This window comes from Cinclus cinclus, chromosome 3, assembly GCF_963662255.1.
Source record: "Cinclus cinclus chromosome 3, bCinCin1.1, whole genome shotgun sequence".
In the NCBI taxonomy this organism is placed as follows: domain Eukaryota; kingdom Metazoa; phylum Chordata; class Aves; order Passeriformes; family Cinclidae; genus Cinclus; species Cinclus cinclus.
In genome coordinates this window covers 76146092-76167789 of record NC_085048.1, presented here as the reverse complement: position 1 = coordinate 76167789, position 21698 = coordinate 76146092, and the positions used below count along the sequence as shown (strand labels likewise).

At 35.8% G+C, this 21698-nt stretch overlaps 1 protein-coding gene across 1 annotated transcript in view; it reads left to right on the top strand.

Moving 5' to 3' along the window:
• Positions 1-21698, top strand: part of MAP3K4 (mitogen-activated protein kinase kinase kinase 4) — a 64166-nt gene that overhangs the window by 11551 nt on the left and 30917 nt on the right. The window contains exons 2-10 of the mRNA XM_062490230.1: positions 1318-1508; positions 5476-6857; positions 10658-10900; positions 14966-15112; positions 16294-16451; positions 16792-16908; positions 17298-17397; positions 17479-17562; positions 19623-19889. Coding sequence (XP_062346214.1) covers positions 1318-1508; positions 5476-6857; positions 10658-10900; positions 14966-15112; positions 16294-16451; positions 16792-16908; positions 17298-17397; positions 17479-17562; positions 19623-19889 — 2689 coding nt within the window. The remainder of the gene's footprint in view (positions 1-1317; positions 1509-5475; positions 6858-10657; positions 10901-14965; positions 15113-16293; positions 16452-16791; positions 16909-17297; positions 17398-17478; positions 17563-19622; positions 19890-21698) is intronic.

Below are 21698 nucleotides of genomic sequence, written 5' to 3'. Positions count from 1 at the left end.
TTTAATATTTGGACAATGAGGGTTGGTTAAATCACATTGCTAAGATGCTGTAACAGCATGTTATCCCGAGGCAAAAGAACCGGACTAAAAGTATTGGTGATTCTGTGTGGTTGTCACTATGACCAGATTGTAGGGCACTCCTAAGACTCTAGGTGGTGCTGCGTTATCATCTGGGTCATTTTTGTTGGGTAACCAATAAAATTTATCTCCAGAGGTTGGTGAACTTGCCTGTTGCCTTCTCAAATCTGAAGTAGTAGAGTGAGAAGAGTAAAGTGAAAAGAGTATTTTATGCACTAAATGTTCTGTGGCTTTGTAGAGAACATGACTGTTCTGCATGCTAAGTATTTATTTCTGTTTATAGCTAAAGGCCAAGAAAAGGTACAGTATCTGTGTTTTGTTTGTTTTTGTTAGCCTTATTGCTGTTATACTTGCTGGCAGCATTCTGACATATTTCTTCTGCAGTAACTCAGGCTCATTTCATTAGCGTATCGTAACATTCCTTGTCTACCCCTAAAATAGTAGCAAATCAAATACAATTTGTGATTCTAGTGAAGTTGAAGTTACTGGGTACTGATGCTGTCTTGCACTGATTTAGACTGACTGTTTCTTTGCCTCAGTGTCTTTTACTACAGTCAGGAGTTATTGAGTGTTCTGTAGAGTTGTTGTTTGCTGACCTGCTTCTGAAATAAGTGAAGGAATAGAGGCAAACAGCTTCTTTTCTTTCTTTGAAAATCGTATGTGTTCTTTACCCTGATATGTGCTAAAGCAAGAGAATTGCATGTATGGCACCACTGGGGAGTGATTGTATTTATTTATGATATTAATGAAAAATATTTTCAGATCTAGATAAAAGTTTTGTGAAGGGTGGGAGAGTGATGTTAGAAGTTGACTTTGTGGTATGAGGGGTTTAGGGGGTGGAGGATGAAAGGGAGGTCCTTTGCTGTTGTCCCTGTTAATGGTTGGATTTGTCTTGCATGATGTTTGTGTGTTTGAACCTTTGTTTATTTCATGCGGCTTTTAGTTTAGGCTTGTCACAAGATTTGTCAGAAAGAGATACATATATATGTATGTTTACATTGTGTTCTTCTAGTGACACTCTGCCTATACCATCCTCTTTGTATGTTGCCTATTATTTTTTTGATTGGAAACTTATCCTTAGATATATGAAAAAAAACTGAGGTAAACATATGTGGATGTGGCAGTAAAATATAGAAGTTTGGCTGTGGTTGGGATTTGTGGATGAATTAGCTTTCTAAACAGATACTGCAAATAAAATTCCTTTATCTTGAATGTAATGGTTTATCTTGTTCTCTGCAGGAAAGAGTGCAAATCAGGAGATGCTACTTCCAAGATCTCAGAATTGGACCCTGAGGAATTATCAGATGAAGCTAGTGCTGACACTTTCTATGGCGCTTCTCCCCCTAGTACACCCCGCCAGATGAAGCGTATGTCAACAAAGCATCAGAAAAACAATGTCGGCAGACCTGCTGGCCGCTCCACTTTGAAAGGTAGGTGTGGTATCTTGGTTTGTTTCCTAAAAGGCCTGTCGATAACCTCGTGAAGGGTTTATACAGAAGGTGGAGCTGGATACTGAGGTACAGCGAGAGAACAGGAGGCAGCTGTCCTGAGTTGCAAGAAGAGAAAACTTTCGGGTATTAGAAGAAAAATTTTACGATCAGAGTGCTTAAACAGTGAAGTTTACCAGAGGGATTTTTCTCTTGTGAAATCTCTGTCTTTGGAGATGTCTAAAACAGAACTGGTTACGATCATGAGCAGGCTAAACTAGTTTTGAAATAAACCCGGTTTTGAGCAGAAAGTTGGAAAAAACAACTTTCAGAAGTATTTTTTAATCCCTTTTTTTAATCCCTTTTTTTTTTACAGATTCTGTGATCTGTACTAACACCATGGTTGCTTTTCTGCTCAGTTTTCATGTTCTGCAGCACTTCACAGGCTATTTATTGCAAAATACAGTTTTCAGTGGTAATTCTTTACTCTTTAATATCAGTGAAGCATTTAAAGTGGTTACTCCTGCTTGCTTCTGATGCTTCAGTATAAAGAGATAATGGGGGAAAACCCATACTTGTTATGCCTTTTTTCCTAATGTTGCTAAGTAATGGTACCAAACAATAAAACCTTTTAGCTTAAAGTGATTTTTTTTTTGTTATTGAAATTGCATGGGTGCATAAAAGCCATTTAAGATTGTATATTCAGTGTTTTTGTACAGAATACAACTAGGTTTTTTGTGGTTTTTTTGTTTGTTTGTTTAATATATTTTTAAACAAATAACAGATTCTGTCAGACAGTTATTTTCCAGTTATGGCAGCTTGACTATTGCCAGTTAATGTTTTGGAAGCAATTTTTAAAATTGCTTCACATGAAACAAAGAAATATTAGAGTGCATAGCAAGGAGAACGTTTTTGAGGTAAAATGTAGGGAAGAAGGTAAATTGTTTGGGGTGACTAAGGGAATACAGTCAATTCTTTGGTTGTGTAGGGCTGTGAAATGCAAATTCATAATGAAAGAAGGGCCAATACAAACATTTTCCAAAGCTCCTGTTTCTGTTTCACTTCATGCAACCTTAAAACAATGTCACTGAAGAGAGCATTCAACAAAATATGTCTTCCTTATATGAAATTACAGAGAGATCTTGTTACTCTGCCACTTAACTGTAGGCATTGGAATTATTAAGCCTCTTTAACTTTGCTAAAAGGCATATTAAAAAGCCAGTAAAATTCCTCAGTTGCAACATTAATTCTGTTTTAACCCTTCTATTTTAGATTGGTTATGTAAACTTTTCTTACTTATGGTGGTTTTATTTGTTGTTGTTTCATTATGTGCTTTAAAAAGAGTTAGTTAGTTTCTAAACAAAGACATTGTGATACTAAAGAAATATAACTTATTATATTTCATTCTTAGTCTTTGCTTGTGAGCACATATGTAACATTGATACCTTTATGAGAAACAAGGAGTTGATGCTTATTACTGCTTATAGATTTTGAGTTTTTGGAGCAAGGTCTTTCTATTTGTGAGGATAATGGTTCTTCTGGCATGATACTATCCTGTTCTTTGTTACCATGAACATCTTAAAATATGGTTGCATTTTTCTGATTAATTGGATAGTGTTGTGTAAAGTATCTTTTTCTGGAAAGTTCATAGTTTTTTTGTTTGTTTGTTTGTTTTAAACTTTGCCCTTATGTACCATCTCAGAGCAGTTATTTTGTATTATGAAGAGGAAAAAAAAAAGCCACTCGAAAACCTTGTGGAGTAGTTTGTTGATGTTGAATGCATATGCTCTTACTGAGCTTGAATGGTTATGCTTAAGTAAGATAATTCATTCAGGGATTGGTTTGATGTAGCTGATCACTTAAAAAAGTAAATTTGAAATAACTTTTTAGATGTTTGCAATTAAGATTTAAGGTATATTTATTTAGACAACTGAAAGAATTTTGGGAGTTAGGGGCTTGGCTTACTGGTGCTTCTGATACTTGGTTGTTTAATTTCTGTCATATCAAGTTCTTTACAACTTGCATTCAGTATCCAAACATGAATTGATGCAATAATCTGTTTAGTTTCTGAGTTGTTTCTCATGTAGCCAGAGTTCTGTGGGGCTCACATTTTTCTAAGCAAAAGGCATTTCTGAAGTGCCTGTGTCTCCTGAGCTCCATGAATGCTTGCTGACTTACTGAAGTGTTAGCTTCTCCGTGTACTATATAACAGCAGTGCCTATGTCTGCTTTTTAGTATAAAATGTTTGCAGTTTCATACTTGAAAGGGAGCCACTGTTCACCCTGCTTTCCTACCCTCATCATGTTCTTCACGTGCATTTTGTCATATTTTATTTTAATGACCAGTTTAACATCTCAGACTTCACCAAATGCTTCCTCATCCTATCAACTGATAGTAGCTTAGTTGTGAAACCCCCTGCCCTTTGTAGCATTAAAAGTAATCACAACTCAAAGTTTGTTAGTACAGCTGAACTTTTTTTGCAAATTAATTGAAGTCTATATATATATATATGCACATGCAATATTTATATATGTTGCAGTACTGCAATACAATTATAACAATAATATTAATTTATTGCAGGACTGTCAGGTGTGTTTGAATCATTGGTGTCTATTTGAGAGGATTTTGAAACAATTTGTAGATTACTGTGCCTGCACTTTGTTAAGAATGATGAACATTCAAATATTATGGCTTTTTGGATGTCTAATAATGAATAGTTTTAAACTTAGCTTTCTTACAGTGTATTGTGGTGGTGTGGGGAATCTGAAGATTGATCATAAAGGAGAATAACATGTTAAAAATGCAAACTGAAGGGATCTAGAATGTAATTTAAGAAAGTGATCTTCACATGTAATACGATTTTAATTTATTTTGCAAGGCCACCAAAAATCTTCAACATCAAAGTGCTGTTAGGGGTTGATTCATTTCTAATCTCCCTGAAGTCTGTGTGAAGTGGGTGTATGTTTCATCTCTGTCAAGCTCCATTTTCAGTCTTGCCTGCCAATGCAAAATACCCCTTCCTGCATTTTGCCTGGCCTAGCTCTATGGTTAATGAAAATACACAAAGTATTTGGCCATCATTCTGAAAGTCTTTTCTGTTCTTGAGTGAGCAGGGGCCCTGTGACCATGGAGCTTGTTCCTGCTGCTGAGCAATTGGAACTACTGCACTTGAGTAGTCTGTATACAGGTGATTCTCTTCTGCCTACCACTACTTCTGAGAGAAAGGATCACTCTTTTCATGCCAAGTAGTTCCTCCTATTCTGATCTGCAAAGCCTAGACTGAAGTGCTTTTCAGAGTTCTGCGGAAAAGTGTCAAGGTTTGCTGCTCCTGAGGAGAGAACAGGAAGCGAGGAGGAGATGGCACCTTTAGGTGGGAAAGGAACAGCATAGCAAGGAAGAAAGCAAGTGTTTGTGTGTTGTGACAGTGGGAAGGTAGGCTCAAGGTGTTAAGGCAGGGTATTCAGATGACAGTGAGGTTCACAGAACCAAGATCAACCTTGAGGCAGGATTGGTACATTCAAGCTAAATTTCAAAACTGATATATACTCCAGCTTTTATGAAATTGCACATGCAATCTAGTCTCTTTAATTGACTTTGATGCTGTAATAATGCTTTGCTGCATTTTGAGTTTTTGTTTGGGAGGTTGTGTGACAAATGTATATAAAATGAGCTTGGAAACTATTATTTTCCTTTTGATCATACTCAGTTCTCAGTAGATGGCATACTCAAGATGAGAATTCTCTGAGATCCTTTCTACAAAAGAGGTAAAGCAAGAGAAAAAATCCTTTGCTTTAGTGTATACTAGTGGTAACTTCTAATAGTAAGACTACATTTTACTTCTATCCATGCCTATTTTGTTTTATTCATGTTAAGCACTTTTATGTTTAAACCTAAGAAAAGTGATTTGGAACTGAGTTGAAAACTGCTTGTTCTTGTTGCTGCAATCACATTCTTTTTTCTTTACTTACAGAAAAGATGAGTGTGCCATCTCAGTCTTTGCATAAAGACAATGGGAAAACCATTGAGAATGTAGAGGAGCACAGCTATAAGCAAGGGAAAAAGATCAGAGATGCCCTAAGGACAACAGAACGAGATCACAAGAAAAATGTGCAGTGCTCATTTATGTTAGACTCAGTTGGTGGATCTCTGCCAAAAAAAACAATTCCAGATGTTGATCTCAATAAGCCTTACCTCAGCCTTGGCTGTAGCCATGCTAAGCTTCCTGTCTCTGTGCCCATGCCAATACCCAGAACTACACGCCAGACTTCTAGGACTGATTGCCCGGCAGACCGCTTAAAATTCTTTGAAACCCTGCGACTTCTGTTAAAACTTACCTCAGTCTCGAAGAAAAAGGACAGGGAACAAAGAGGACAGGAAAACACCTCCTCTGTCTGGTTGAACCGATCCAACGAACTGATCTGGCTGGAGCTGCAAGCTTGGCACGCTGGCCGGAGCATTAATGACCAAGACCTCTATCTCTATGCAGCCCGTCAAGCTATCCCTGATATCATCAATGAAATCCTCACCTTCAAAGTGGACTATGGAAGCTTCTCCTTGGTAAAAAATGGAGCTAGTCTCAATGGTACTTCAGGAGAAGGAGTTTGCAGATCAACACATGGAACTAGTGCTTTGGTTTACTCAAGTTACCATGAACACCTCCATCGCCAGCGGGTCTCATTTGAGCAGGTAAAGCGAATAATGGAGCTGCTGGAGTACATAGAAGCACTTTATCCATCTCTGCAGGCTCTTCAAAAGGACTATGAAAAATATGCTGCAAAGGACTTCCAAGACAGGGTGCAGGCACTTTGTCTATGGTTAAATATTACAAAAGACTTAAACCAGAAATTAAGGATTATGGGAACTGTATTGGGCATCAAAAATCTTTCTGACATTGGCTGGCCAGTGTTTGAAATTCCTTCTCCTCGACTGTCTAAGGACAATGATCCAGATGATGAAGACATTGATAGGGAAACAGAAGTAAAGGAGTCCTCAGGAACATGCATAGAGGAGAGTGATGGTGAAGAACAAATCTCTGAGGAGAATGTTGAGGAACTTAGACAAGCCATCAAGAACAATTTTACTAATAAGCCAAATTTTGACTTTCAAGACCATTTTTCAAGGAGGCTTGATAGGCTTGAATCTGAGGATGACTCTACTTCCTGGGTTATTCCAGAATGCAGTGCTGAGGGAAGCTGCAGCCAGCACTGTTTGACCTCTATTTACAGGCCGTTTGTTGATAAAGCACTGAAGCAAATGGGGTTGAGGAAACTGATTTTAAGACTGCACAAGCTAATGCATGGTTCATTGCAAAGGGCCCGTATGGCGTTGGTAAGGAGTGATCACCAGCTGGAGGTAGGTTACTAGTGTACATGGATAACAGGAGTACCTCCTTGCTGTATTGTTCCGAACTGAAAATGTAGGAGTTGGGATCTTAGGAACATTTTGGTTGCTTAGTTGGTTTTTGAAAAACAGTGTATATTATGATTAGGAGCCCAGTTCTCCTTCCACAGAAATGAATCTGTTGTTTGACTGAATTTGTGTGAAGCCCAAGCTTCATACTCTGTTCTTGTTTGTAACTGAAATGATGTTTTTGTGATAACATCTTTGTTCATTATATTTTCTAATGTCTAAACAAGTCGGAAAAATCACTGTGGAAAATCAGGCCCAACAGTTGAATTGTGAGAAAAATCAACTATGGAGGTGGTAATTTTTCTTGTCTTCAAGACTGGATGTTTTTCTGCAAGACAATCTTTATAAAAATGTCACTGTAGTTTTTTTGGTGGTTTTTCTCGTCTGCATAAATGAAGTACTCTGGTGGCACATTATGTTTGAGGAGAGAGGGGATAAATGAATGGACTCAACCTTGAAATCTGTGAGAACAAGTCATATTAGTGTGTTTCATTCTTTAGCTGTCTTTTAGCTTAATTAATGTTTTTCTATGGGTCATTTTATATTCTTAATTATGAATGACTGAGTTAATAAAACCAATGTAGGAATGAAGCAGTTTAGTGAAGGACATTAGTTTCATATTGTAAGATATGGTGATTAATTCTTTCAAGACAGAGTATTGTTCCTTAATATAAACTGTTATCGAACTCATAGGCATCTTTATACTAGGAAGAATTGGTGGTAAGGATTACTTGCTCTCCTTGGTAAAGTGGCACTGTGACTTTGGATAAAGGCATCTCTTAGCCAACATGCTCATTCTGATACAGATACCATATGTAGTCTTTAAAACATTGCAGATCTCTTAATGTTGATTGTCACATTTGCAAAAGGAAAAAGAATCGCTGATCTCCTTTAGAGGTTATTTTTTTAGGATGAATAAATTGATGAATATAAAGCTATTTTATTTTGAAAGCTTTTATTTGTACTGTTACTAGTGTAGATATTACTGTAGAAATGAAGTTATTAGTCTACATAAAATATATATTTATATTATAAATATATATTTTTTATAGAAAATTATAAATATATTTTATTTATTCTCTAATTGGTTTCTGCTTGTGTTTGAAAAAGTTGCTTTGGAAATGAGTGAACATTTCATTAGTGTCAAGTGCCTAAGCAAAACTTGCAGGTACCTTGTTGCAGTAACCAAAAGCACCCCCAAACCACATACACTTAGAAAGTTCAGCTCAATATATAGGTTGAAATAAATCTAAAAAAATCAAAGTAAGCAAGACATAATATGGGGTTATTGAAAATGGACTTTGAATATATTTTTGAAACTGCTAAATACCTCAAAAGTTTTGACTGCATAAAGGTTTTTAGAACAAGTTAATGAAACATTAAGTAGCTAGAGTTTTTGCTGCAGCTTCACAGAATTAAACTTTCTGCTAATACAGTGTTGGATGACCGGTATAAGATGTAAGGTTAATCTTTTATCCCTTCTCTTCCTTTGTGACTACTTTGAATGTTCATTTTCAGTAATTACTACCTTTTCTCTGGAATATTATTCTCTTTTAAGAAACGGTTTTTAGTAAAGGTGAACCTTATAAATTGTAAACTTCTTTCCTGCACCAGCATTTAAGGGACATTATCAGAGAAAACACAAACAACTCTGTCAGTATTGTGGTACTTAGCAGCAAAATATGACTTTATGCTAAAATGGAAGAGATGGGTTTCAATTGCTTGGTCTTTGCATATGACAATTCTTTGAATGTCGTGTCTTTTTTTCTTAGTGCAGTTCAGTCTGATATTTGTATGCAGACAGAGTTGTTACTATTCTGTTAATCTTTATTGTTTCTGTTACTTTTGTAACCTGACTCTGTGTTTATGTGTATACTTACACTTCTAAGTCTCTGGACATACTTTTGTTTCTGTTGTTGCTTAAACAGCATCTAAAACACATCTAAAATGTGCTTTCTGTATTCTTCCACTGTATATATTTTAATGCTCATTTCATCCTAAATATGTGTAAATCTTTATACATATTCCTGTTCTTAGTGTTTTCTAAAGCGTGTTTAATTCCTCTGTAGGCTCTGATACTTTAACAGGGCTCTAGGCATTATGGAGTCCATTCTGTGTAAAAGTTGTTCAATTTCATTCTTGGTGAAGATGGACAATATTTCTAACTTTAGGCCGTGAAATCAGATGTTATTTTAATAGAACATATTTATGCTTATGTACCCTGTTTGTTGTTTATTCAGCCAGCTGCACTTTTCAAGTGATTTTTGTATGATCTCAATAAACAGCTTAGAGCTTTTCTTGAGGTTCTTATAAGAAGTATTTGAAGCATTTCAGATTGGGCCTGCAGAAGATTAAGATTAGTCAGATTGAACAATAGAAGTTTAGGTGTCTAGTACTAAGCCCTAATGTCATTTACTGTTATCCTTGATGCTAGAAAAGGATATACAGATTTATTCGATTTGGCTGTTATTTTTGCTCATCGACTAGTTCTTTAATATATTTATAAGAACTGAATTTCCCCAAACTATATTTGCATCACCATGAGGATTGTATTTCTTAAATTTTTTTGTTGTACCATAGAATAGAATAACATGATCTCTTCGTTAATGAAAAGTCTTTGTACAAAAATATTTAGCTCTGATGCTATTTTGGTGCTCTATGTTCCTTTTAAAGAGAGTAAAAAGAAGACATTAATACTCCATCTAAGAAAATATGTTTTTAAATATGTGTTTTCATTTTCTGCTAAATTATGAGCTTAAAAGGTTTGTTAAACTTTCTAGGCAGTAGTTTTATAATTTATTATTTTCATGCTCTTAATACTGGAAATGTTTTTCTCCCTTTTGTAGGGATGTTTTTAAATTCAGCTGAAGAAAAACCTAGAAAATCTTAGTTATGTCTACTATCTGAATGAAGGATATTCAGATGATGTAGTTAGCAGCTGAAAAATTAGAATAAGAATAAAACAAAGTTAATCTAAAACAAGTGTTGTCCTTAAATGACATGTTGCTATCTTTAGGAGCTACACATACTGTGCAGTACAACTTTCTTTCTAAATTAAGCCCCAGAGTACCTCCATGAGCAGCCTTGCTTAGAATGTTATCACAAGATAAATAGTTTTGATTTCTAGGGTGTTTATTTCATAGTCTCAATTTTTTTCTCTAATTAGAGAAGTAATTTTATTTAAATGGAATCTTAATGTAAATGAAAAGTAAGTTTATTATTAAAAAAAACAACAAAAATCCCCAAAACAACAAACCAGCTTGATGTCTATATTCCATCTTCCTTTTTTAAACAGTTTAAATTTAAAATATGCCATAATTCAAAAGTTACTTTTTCAGTACTTTGGCTTAGGTTAGCTAGTGACATTTCTTTGAATATTGCATTAATTTACAATGTGGAGTTTTATGTCAATATATGCATTATGTATTTGAAAAGGAATGAGGTTAGGTACCTCATATAGCTTAGTGTGCAGTTGTTTCTCTAGATAATGTCATAAGAGAAACATAAAGTGATTTTTTTCATTCCCGAGGGTCCATAGTTGTTTTTCCTGAGACTGATGATCCTTAAAAAAGAAGTTAGCTTTGAAATTCCCCCAATGATATAAACTTGAAACTTGTGTGGTTGACTTGTCAGCTAACAGACTATTACCTTTTAAAAATACTTCTGTGCATGCTACTTTAAACACATCCAAAATCCTAAAGAATTTTAAAGATCCTTTTCATGATACCTATTTTTTGTTACAGTTTTCAGAATTTCCAGATCCCATGTTATGTTCAGATTATGTGCAGTTACTAAATTTCCCACCTTGTTGCGAGCAAAAATGCAGTGCTGTATCATGGGAGGAGTTGAAATCCATGGATTTGCCATCTTTTGAACCTGCATTCTTAGTTCTCTGCCGAGTCCTGCTCAATGTTATCCATGAATGTCTCAAGCTGAGGTTGGAACAAAGGCCTGCTGGGGAGCCATCTCTTTTGAGTATTAAACAGGTTTGCTTCAGTTGCTTTTTTAATATATATTTCCTGAATGAAATATTTTGTCATTTCATTTTAATTCAGTGTCAGTTTAAAGAGGATTAGTATAAGAAATTACAATGTATAATTATGTAATAATTTTTGTAAATAGTCTTGTATTTCATATGGCAATCTGCTTTTTGCATAATAAATAACTGGTCATGTATAGCTCTCTGATTTAGGCTTCCATATCAAAACTGGTGATTAAAAATATTACTATCCAACAAAAGTAAACAGTATTAGTTTAATTTGCATTATAAGCTATATAATCTTCTCTAGCACATGTCTTCCTCTGTTTGGGTTTCTTAGGCAATGTAAGTAGTTTTAAGGGTCTGTATTTTTTTTTTTTTGATTTTTTTTCTATTATGAATGTAAGACATCTGCTAACATGCAGTAGTCACATAGTGAAAGTTAATTAAGAAGAAAAATGAAATAAAAAAAATTTTCCCCAGCCTACTGTATTATTTTCTGTGTACAGTGACCCAAGATCGTCAGTCCTGTCACTGGTTGAGAATATTGTATAAGGATTTCTGTTCTGGAGGCTCTCAGGTACAATGAAGGCTGTTTACATCAATGCCAGTTCTCAAAAGATAGTCCAGGACCTACTAAATTCATCTGATCTCCCTGCATCCTGGCAAGCATAACCAAACCAGGGTTTTATCAGTTGATCTCTAAGGGTAAACATCTAAATAATCTTTTGGACTGATTATGATCTCACATTCCACTCATTTGCTGATCCAAAATCCATTGCTGTGTTACTTTGTGGTCCCAAATAAATTTGACCTCTCTTCCTTCCCCTCCTATGCTCTCCCTTGCTCTCCCCATTGATTGAAGCCTACAGTTTCAACCACAGCAGTCATAGAATAATAAGTTGCAGAGCATACTATGCTGTTGAGCACAATGTACCCTTCAGAGATGGGGGTGATTTTGTTTTTTTCCTCCCTTAACATTTTGTGTGCTCCTTGTGGACTCCAAGTTAAGTAAAAAGTAAAACTTTCCTCCTGGAAAACAATGTGTTTGTACCAGGCTGTTCTGGTGGTGGATACTGTCTTACTGATGACACTGAAAAAAATGAATTCAACTCGGCAAATGCTTCCTTTCCCACACAATATTTCTGAACAGGCAAAGGAGCTGTGGAGAATGTTTCACAAATAGATCTGTTTGTTTCCTGAAGAATTATAATTCCTAAAAACTTGAGCATTCTTGAAAACAGAGTCCAGGAGCCTTGTATTATTCTGCAAATTCACAGAGTATTACAGAATTACAGGGAAGACTGGATTTGAGATACTCTGGTCCAACCTTCTGGAATCTGGATCCTACGGTTAGATTGATCCCCAAATTAGGTTGTTTTATTGTCATTTCAAAGAATTGTCAGCAGGTTGAGGGAGGCAATCCTGCTCCTCTCCTCAAGCCCTAGTGAGGTGCACTGAGCTCCAGTTCTGAGCTCCTCGGTACAAGAGAGACATGGAGCTCCTGGACTGGGTCCAGTGGACGACAAAGATGATTAGGGGCTTAGAACATCTCTCCTGTGAGGAAAGGCTGAGGGAGTTGGACCTGTTCATCCTTGGGAAGAGACAGCTGAGAGGGAACTTCTTCAATGTCCTGCATCACACTGTAGCCATCAGAAGCTGACCATCTGAAATACAATCAACCCAGCTATCGTCAGTCATGCTGTTCTCCTGGCCACTGGGTAGGGATGCAGAACTTGTACACAGCTCAAGACAGCTGGGCCATCTTAACTGCAGACATAACATTTTTCAATTCTTTGAAAAATGACTTGTTCAGGAAGGTATTGTTCAGGAAGGAGAGCTGATGCTGCAGTATAGGGTTATGGAAGTGGCACTGCTCCGCTTCCTTCTGTAAGATGGTCTCCTGGGTAGGGTGTTATGCATTGGCTTTCTCTGCATTGAGGGCCAGAGCCAGTGCTTTATTGTTGTACTTTTCTCTGCAACTCCCCTCTAGGCATTGGAAATCTGTCATTAAATTCCCCTTGCATATTCTCTTTTCAAGGCTGAAAAAACCCAATCCCTGAATTGGTCTTTGTATGCAAGTAGCACACCACAGTCTGTTTTTTGTAGTGATTGATATAGTGAATCTTATTTGAGACACTGAGAACTTTAAGTGTCTCTTGCTTTTTGGTACCATTTGAAATATGTAACAGTACTGTGTGAATGCAGCAGGTATGCTAGTCTTGTTATTCAAAATTTTCAAGGTAATACTAAATTTTTGTATTAGTAGCATGATAATTGTATTAAAAAAATCTGATTTTCAATAAAAAGGAAAAGGAAACTAACACAGATTATATGCCTTTTACAATGTGCCTTTCCTCCTGTCCTGTCTTGCTGCCTTCTTCCTTTTTGTCCATGCTTCACTTTCAGTACTAGTTTTAGTAATCCTGATAATCCTGTGTTATTGAAGAGAGCTGTTCTCCTTTAAAGGCAGTTTAGTACTTGGGCAGTTCAAGATGGTTCTCAGATTCAGCATTCGTGTTTGAGAGGTGGATGAGTGTGTGTGCGCATGTGAGTTATTTCTGTTTGTTTGATAAATTTGGTATTGTCTTGCCCCACCTGCTTTGAGAAAATAATTTATTGTATAAGCTGCCTAAACAGAAAGCAACCCATCACAACAACCCATTGTGATAAAATTTTCAGTTTAAGATGTGTATTCTTTCATGTGGTCATTATGCACCAAAATTTTGTTTGTCCACTGCCTCGTGAATTTCAGTTTCAAAAGTTGATATTAAGATTAACTCTGCTTTTTTTTTGTAAATCCTATATTCTGTTACTCAATAGTATAGCCCTGTAAAAGAGTATTATTTAAATAAACTCCAATTTCAATGAAGTTTTTCAAGTTTATTTTGGAATGGATGTGCATTGAAGGGGAAAAGGACCCCATTGGTCAACACAAAGTGCACTGGATGTGATTGAGTGAAGAAGGACATTAATTTTAAAGTTTATGACATGTTAGGGATATAGAAGTATCCTTTTGAATTTCCATCTTATAAAAATCACTTTTTTTTTACCACTTTTTACCTAATTTGGTACATTTTAATCTAGAGTTCAGACTATTATCCTTGTTTCCTCTGTACATCAGGGAACACACCATAATGTGTTCTGGCCTGTAAAGGATTCCAAGGACTGTGGTCATAGTAATAGCATTCTTGTATGTTTTTGCTTTTGTGCCATTATAATTTCTCATACATTGAGTCCACTGTATTGATATATTACTTAGTCAGGAGAGCCATTATAGAAGATTTAAAAAAACATTAATCAGCCAACAGTTCCATTCCCTCTGACCCTCAGAAAAGATCAGGGATTGTCAAACCTGAAGACTGATGATGATTTCAGAATACGCAATCAGCATTTGAAAGGCTTCTGAAAGAAAGGCGTTTGTTAGTGTAGGTTTGAAATGTTCCTTGCTCGTTGTGTACTCCTGTACCTGTGGTTGTGCATGTCTCTTGAAATAGATGAAGACCAAGCTTTCAGGGAGAGGTGACAGCTCTTCCAAAGGCAACCCCTTCTGCAGTTGAAAAGAGAACTTTCCTCATCTTAGTTTTGCCCAGGGAGGCAACAAAAAGCCACTAATTGTTTTCAGGCCTGGTACGGATTTTGGAGTTGAGGGCACAGGAGATTGACAGTGAATTCTCTGTAGTAAAACATTTCTCTAAGCATATGTTACACACATTGTATATTTTTCCTGACTTGCTTCCATCGAAAGTGGTGATTTCGTGACTCTGAGCCCCTTTGCCCCTTTCTAAACTAATTATCCAGTAAGCTGCTTGCTGTGGCATTTTGCAGGGAGTAAGTCTGAAACATCTGCCTCCATCTCGATTTACATTGATGTGGCAAATAATAGGATTGCAATTAAGTAATCCTGGAAAACTAGTGACGTCTTTACTGCGGACGTGTAGAGCAACTATTTGTTTCAAAAAGCTGTAGAAATTATTTAAAGGCAAACTAACATACACAAACTGGGCTGACAAGGGGTGAATTTAAGAGTAATGTCTTGACTGATGGCAGTGTTGGGGTTTTTCTCTTGCAGCTAGTGAGAGAGTGTAAAGAAGTTCTGAAGGGTGGACTCCTAATGAAGCAATATTACCAGTTCATGTTACGGGAAGTTTTAGATGACTTACAGAAGATTGATTGCAACATTGATTCTTTTGAAGAGGATCTTCATAAAATGTTAATGGTAAGCTTCATAAAAGAGAGTTCAGATAAGTGTATTAATCTGAATACTCCTAATAGAAGTCTGTTATCTCTTTTAGGGATAGTTGCCCTTTTTTTTTTTCTTTTCCTACTTTGATACAAATTTATTGTTTTAATGGACTTGTAAAAGTAACACAGAAACCGGTGCTGTTTTAGCAATGTTTTTAGCAGTACCAGATTTTGTTATGTGGTACAGTTTACCTATAAATTGCCTGTATTTACCAAAAATGGTTCATATATAGAACAGTAAATTTCATAAGTTTGAACTAAACTTTTAATAATCTTTTAATATTGAATAAAATAGGATTTTTTAACTAACATTGTATCTTGCTGTATTGGCATTGCATTAATGTAATACCTTATTTTTAATGCATATTTATTGTTGCAATTAGTTAAAGAAGTCTTTTTAAGAAAAACCGTTGGCCTGTGAAAGATAGGGATTGGAACTGGATAATCCCTAAGGTCCTTTTCAACCCAAAACATTCCATGAATCTATGATCTTGGCATTTTGACAGTGTAGTCTGAAAATACTTGAAACCAATGGAAAGTATCTTAACCATTTTTGAGGAGGTATATTCTGGATTATTGAACTGAAACAAATTGCAGGCAAATTTTTTCCATTCAATAGAATCCTGAAGGGCAGATGGTTGAAGAAAAATTGAATTTACCTGTATTTTTATATTGGTTTAAAACAGGAGTAAATAAAGGTGAGAGATAAGACTTGATATAAACACAAAGTGTAATGTAGGATCTCAGAAACTGTTTCACAGCACCTATCCATATCCCATGGGATATGGTTAGGTAAAACCTTGTGATGTAATCCATTTAATAAAAGGTTTAGAGACTGTTTCTCAGCAGTTCAGCTTTAAAACCTCTGGCTACTGTGGGTATTTGCTAATAGAATGGTAAATAGCAGCACAGCAAGCAAGGTGGTCAGTATTTTCAGGAAGGTATTGTGGAGACATAGAATTTAATACTTGCTGAGCCATAAATTGCACCTTTTATATGAAAACTTGGGAGCACATTTTCAGTTGGAGCAAATGAAAATTATTGTAGAAATATCTTCTAAAAATTGTATAATACTGAATTTGTTGATTTGAGAAGTTTTAGTCCTTAACACCTTGTGTAACAATTTTTGTTTAAATTATGTCTTTCCTTGTTCAGGTTTACTTTGACTATATGCGAAGCTGGATCCAAATGCTGCAGCAGTTGCCTCAAGCATCCCATAGTTTAAAAAATTTATTGGAGGAAGAATGGAATTTCACCAAAGAAATAACTCCTTATATAAGAGGAGGTGAAGCTCAAGCTGGAAAACTATTTTGGTAAGTTTTATTTAATTCCTATCCTTATGTTTTTGCTTTATACCAGAGGGGTAAAACCCCCCTATACCAGAGGGATATTCCAGTCAGCACTTGTTGGGGTTCCCAGATGGGTCTTCTTGAGATGTCATTAAGCAACTGGTAGTCTTTGTGTATGTATGGATCATTGCAGTGGCTGTACTTGTAGGATGCAGTAGGTGCAGGTGGCTTCTCTGGTCCCCAAGATGCTGCTTGTTTCTGTACGTGGATTTGGCAACAGCTCTCTTGCATTAAGAAGGAAGAAGTTTAAGATGCCGTGCTACTTCAATAAGACTCTGAAGTTCCACCGTTTCTGTTGCTACAGTGATATTGCAGGAATGCTGTTGAAGTCTACAGGAAAATTTTTGGATTCTGGACTACAAGACAGTTGTGATGAATTTTGGGCCAGTGCTGATGACAGTACTGCATCAGATGAAATCAGGTATTAAGCCTTTTGGCTTAATAACAGTAAAACATGTATGTTTAACTCTGACAGATGCATAATTTATTTTATTCATTGTAATGCAAGCTTGGTAAATGCAAGGCTCCATAGACTGTGCCACCATATTTCTGTATGCAGTATTAATGAACTATCATTTTGATTTTTTTGAAGCTAGTAACCTTCTGTTTAATTTGGGCTGTGAGAGGTTGTTTATGTAATGATATTTGAATTAGATTTTTATATTCTTGCCAAAAAATGTGCCTTTCATGTTCAACTTACTTGTCAGCTGCTTGCAAATATTTATGTTCTTTTTACTAATATATATGTAAATAATTATTTTCTAATGGGTGTATAAGTGTAATATGATTTCTTTTCTGCCAATGTTTCAGGAGGTCTGTTATAGAGACTAGCCGAGCACTGAAAGAGCTGTTCCATGAAGCTAGAGAAAGGGCCTCCAAAGCTCTTGGTTTTGCTAAAATGCTGAGGAAGGTAAGATAAAAAAGAGGAGGCTTTGTTAAATGCTTTAAAGAAATTTAGTCTGAAAGCATATTCCTTTGTCATTATTTGTAGGACCTTGAAATAGCAGCAGAATTTGCCTTGTCAGCCCCTGTGCGAGATCTCCTGAATGCTCTGAAAACAAAAGAGTATGTGAAGGTAAATTCACATAGGTAATAAGATGTAGAGGCATGAAAGTGTACTGAGTATGCTAAGCAGAATGCCAAATATTGTCACGCTTTAGTTTTTTACTGGGACACCTATATTTCAACATTTAAAGTGTTGTGTATTTAATATTGAATTGAGGTAGTCAAATTCTGTACTTGTGCTTGTATGAGTGAGAATGCTAGTCTGTATTTTGGGAAATCAGTGTCTTAATTCCTTGTTTTTCCAAAGATTTTCTTTGTGACTGATGCAAAACCTTTCTGTTTAATAATGCTTAGTAATGAGTGCTATGAAACAAATGCTTTCAAATCTATAAGGTGAATGGATACATGTAGATAATCTCAGACTATAGACCTGTGCTTTGCTTTTATAAAGCAGCAGTGTTATAGTGGAGGTCTGCTTTAGCAAGCTTCCTAGAGAGTACTAAGGACATGAGAAATGCAGGGACTCTGTTTTGGTCTAGAGTAACTGTTGCTAGAAAACTGTTATACAGTGAAAGTAAGTTAAGCTCTTGGTGCTCTGTATTTACTGCAATGTAAAGTCCCACATCTGTGGTTTTGCAAAATTCCTTAAAAATTCCTGGGTTAACAAGTCTTTTTTTGTAGTTTAAGTTGTTTGCTTCAACAGGTTAAATGTATTTGGATCTGCTGTTCTTTTTTGTCCTCCATACATTTAATATACGTATAATTTACAGTTGGGAGATAACACACTAACCTTTTGGTGACATAATTCTTGTTAGATTTATGTAAATGTTTGCTAAATACAGAAATTTGTTTAAGGGGACACAGGCAAGTTCATAGGAGAGAAGTTTGTAAAGGGTTGTAAATATGTGGATAAAACAACTGGCTCAGCAGGGCCCTAGTCTGTGAATTGTTTGAGTTGGAAAATAGCCAGGGAAATCAGGATATGTTTACTTAAAAAAATATTGTCCCCTGAGTATGTAGTCTTGGCTGCTTCAAGACACCATATTAATTTTAGACCTTTTAAAGATTGTATATTTTTATTAAGTACAATTCTTAAGAAAAAATTGTGTCTTGAGTTTGACACATCTGTTATACATGGGTTGAATGGCACACATTCTGATAATGTGCTCTTTATATAATGGCCCTCTAATATCATGTAGGGAGGGAGCTTAAATTTTTAACAGCCTTTTCAGGCAGATGCTCATTAGTTTTGAGAATCTGATTTCACTCTTAGTAACAACCATCCAGAATTTTGCATTGGCCTACAGATTATAACAGTTTTAGTTATAACATATGTCTGCCTAATGGTAGAAGTGCAGAATGCAGTGTCTTGTCTTAGCTTGATGATATCACACTCTGAAAAGAGAGAATTTAACTCTGTGAGTCAATTACCTTATATCAGGTCAGCTATATTGCTGTTTTACTGTTTTCACAGTCTGCTTCTGATGCCTAATTTGGTTGAAGTATTGCTACCAATGTGACAGATACAATTGGTACTAGTTTTTAAGTAGTAACAGTATTTTATAATAAGAGAATGCTCTAATTTGACTTAATCTAGCTTTTATGAAAGTGGAAGAATAACTGATACTTTTTTAGACAGGTTTTTGTTTACTCTTTGTCTTTTGTAGTCATAGAGAAATGCAGGAATTCTGAAGGCATTTTTATTTTAATACTCCACTCTGTTGACTAACTTACTTTTTAAAATGTGTAAATATATTTTATACTTGACTATGTATACATATGTGTATATATGTATATAGTATATATGTATATATAGTTCATATATAGTATATATATGAAACTGGACTTCTTTTGTAACAAGATTCCTTTAGAAGAATATGTAGAAGGATTAACTTGAAGTACACAGAGAGAAGTCATTTTGGTGATCCAGTGGGTTTCAAAAGAAATAATTTATAATGCATTTTTACTTTCAATGCAAAAATAGCTGAAGGTATCATTTTAGTATGTATATTGTACAGCTTTTTAGGTGGAGATTCTTCCTGTTGCTTAAATGATACTACCTCTTTTATATTTTTTATTTTTCATAAAAGACAATGAGATTCACTCATTCAGTCTGTTTCCTTTCTACAGGTACAAATTCCCGGACTCGAGAGTTTACAAGTATTTGTACCAGGTAGTATTGCGGGGGAAAAGTCTGTGATTTTGCAGCTCCTCAATGCAGCTGCTGGGAAGGATTGCTCCAAGGATTCAGATGAGCTTACCTACGAGGCCTACTTGCTAATGACCAAACACAGTGACAAAGACCATGAATTGGATGACAGCTGGAGTTCATGGGAGGGTCAGCTGGTCAAAGTAGTGCCACAAGTTGAAACTGTTGATACGCTGCGCACCATGCAGGTGGGTTTGGTCTTATTTCCCCACTGTTTGTCATCTGCATACTTCTGGGAATGCATATTCAGTCAGATTAACTGGAGTGATTCAAATGAAGCATGTGTCCTTTTATAGGAAATAAAAAGTTGTATTTACGAATAAGTTTGATTCTTAGTTGTATTAAATGCAAATATTAAATGGCTTGTAGCGTTTCCTGCTAGGATCAGTCTTTACAAATGTGACTTTTTAAGAGTTGTACTTGTATAATAAATAGAGATACTTTTAATATCTAGTTGGGTGTTCAGAAGTGTGGGTAAGACTTGAAAACTGAACATTTTATTAAGAAGTCATCGGTCTCCAAGAACATGTGATGGTTGTGTGCTTTCCATACACTGAGGCGTGAAGCCAGTTAGTCTTGATTTTGGAAGAATTGTGACATTTAATGTTAAATTTCTCTGGAAGCTACAGGATGTTCAACAGTTCTGCAGGAAGAAATGTTTCTAGTCATACTTTCCTTCTTCCTAAGCCAACTGGATTTCCCTGCCAGCAGTTCTGCTGCACTCTGACAGCTGCGCCAGCTCCCTGCCCCTTGTATTCTCATATCTTTAATGTTAAGCTATATGAATTTTCCTTTTGGTATGTCATTCAGTTCTTCGGATCCCTGCCATAAATGGGCTGTACTGGCCACGAAGAGAGTGACTTTCCATGTCACTGTGACTGACCTTTGGCATTCAGAGGGTTCTAGCAATTACAGGCAGTTGAAAAAATCACTCCTCTACATACTGTTGCTTTTAACCTGCAAACGTGTTTCTTGTTTGCCTGTTGTTCCAATTGTACAATAAAAAAGCAGCCTTTGATTAAGTGCTTAGAAGTTCTTCAGATTTCTGTCAAAGTTAGTATTTAATTCAGAAAATGGAAACAGCAATAGATGAAAATTACAAATGACTTCTTCCACATGTGAGTGTACATAAAACACTATATGTGTGTGTTTATATGTCTGTAGCACTTACTAGGTTTTTTAAAATCCAGGATTGAAAGGTTAGAAAATAAAATGTCCTTCAGAAAGATTCTGCCTTAAAAAAAATCCATTTTGGTTGCAAGCTAGAGAAAATGTAAGGTGTTAGTTAAATACTCATCAAATGAAAGAACCTCATCAACACTTAAAGAATTTTGAGCATGGGATTACTCTCTGGGGAGGAGGTATTGAAAATCAGGATAAAGTAGGTCTTTTTTTGTGAGTAACTTGTTGCAGATGCATTGTCTGTAGTTTGAAATCACCAGAGCTTAGTATGGCAGCACCATCTGTGACCGTATGCAATATGATATTGACTTGTGCGATATAAGAGCTCTGGTTTCCAAAACACATCACATGTTGATAGTTTTCAAAATTTGAGCAAATAGACTGTGTTAAATCTGTGTCTTCCCCTATTCAACAGTGAGCTGTTGTTCTGAAGTATGATATGTTTCTTGGATAAAACCTCTTTGTTTATGTGCCGATAGTTTTTTCCGTCTGCTTTGAGAAAATACAATTATTTTTGCTTAGCTTTTGTGAATTGGTAATCTGAAGATAATTTATTGCACTGTTTCCCATATTTTCCAGAAGTGAACAGGACCATATTCCCCATGAAAACTTGCTGAGGCATTTACCATAATGGAACTCTGCTCACTAGATGACAGTTTGAGTTTAGTTGCCAGCATCAAGCTTTTCTGTGAGAATTTAGATTTTTATGTAATAGTGATGGGAGGTCTTTCGTATATTAGAATTTAAAAAATTCTGATTGAAATCTAGTGGTATTTGGTATATTTTTACAGAGAGAATTTTCTTTACAAGAAGTA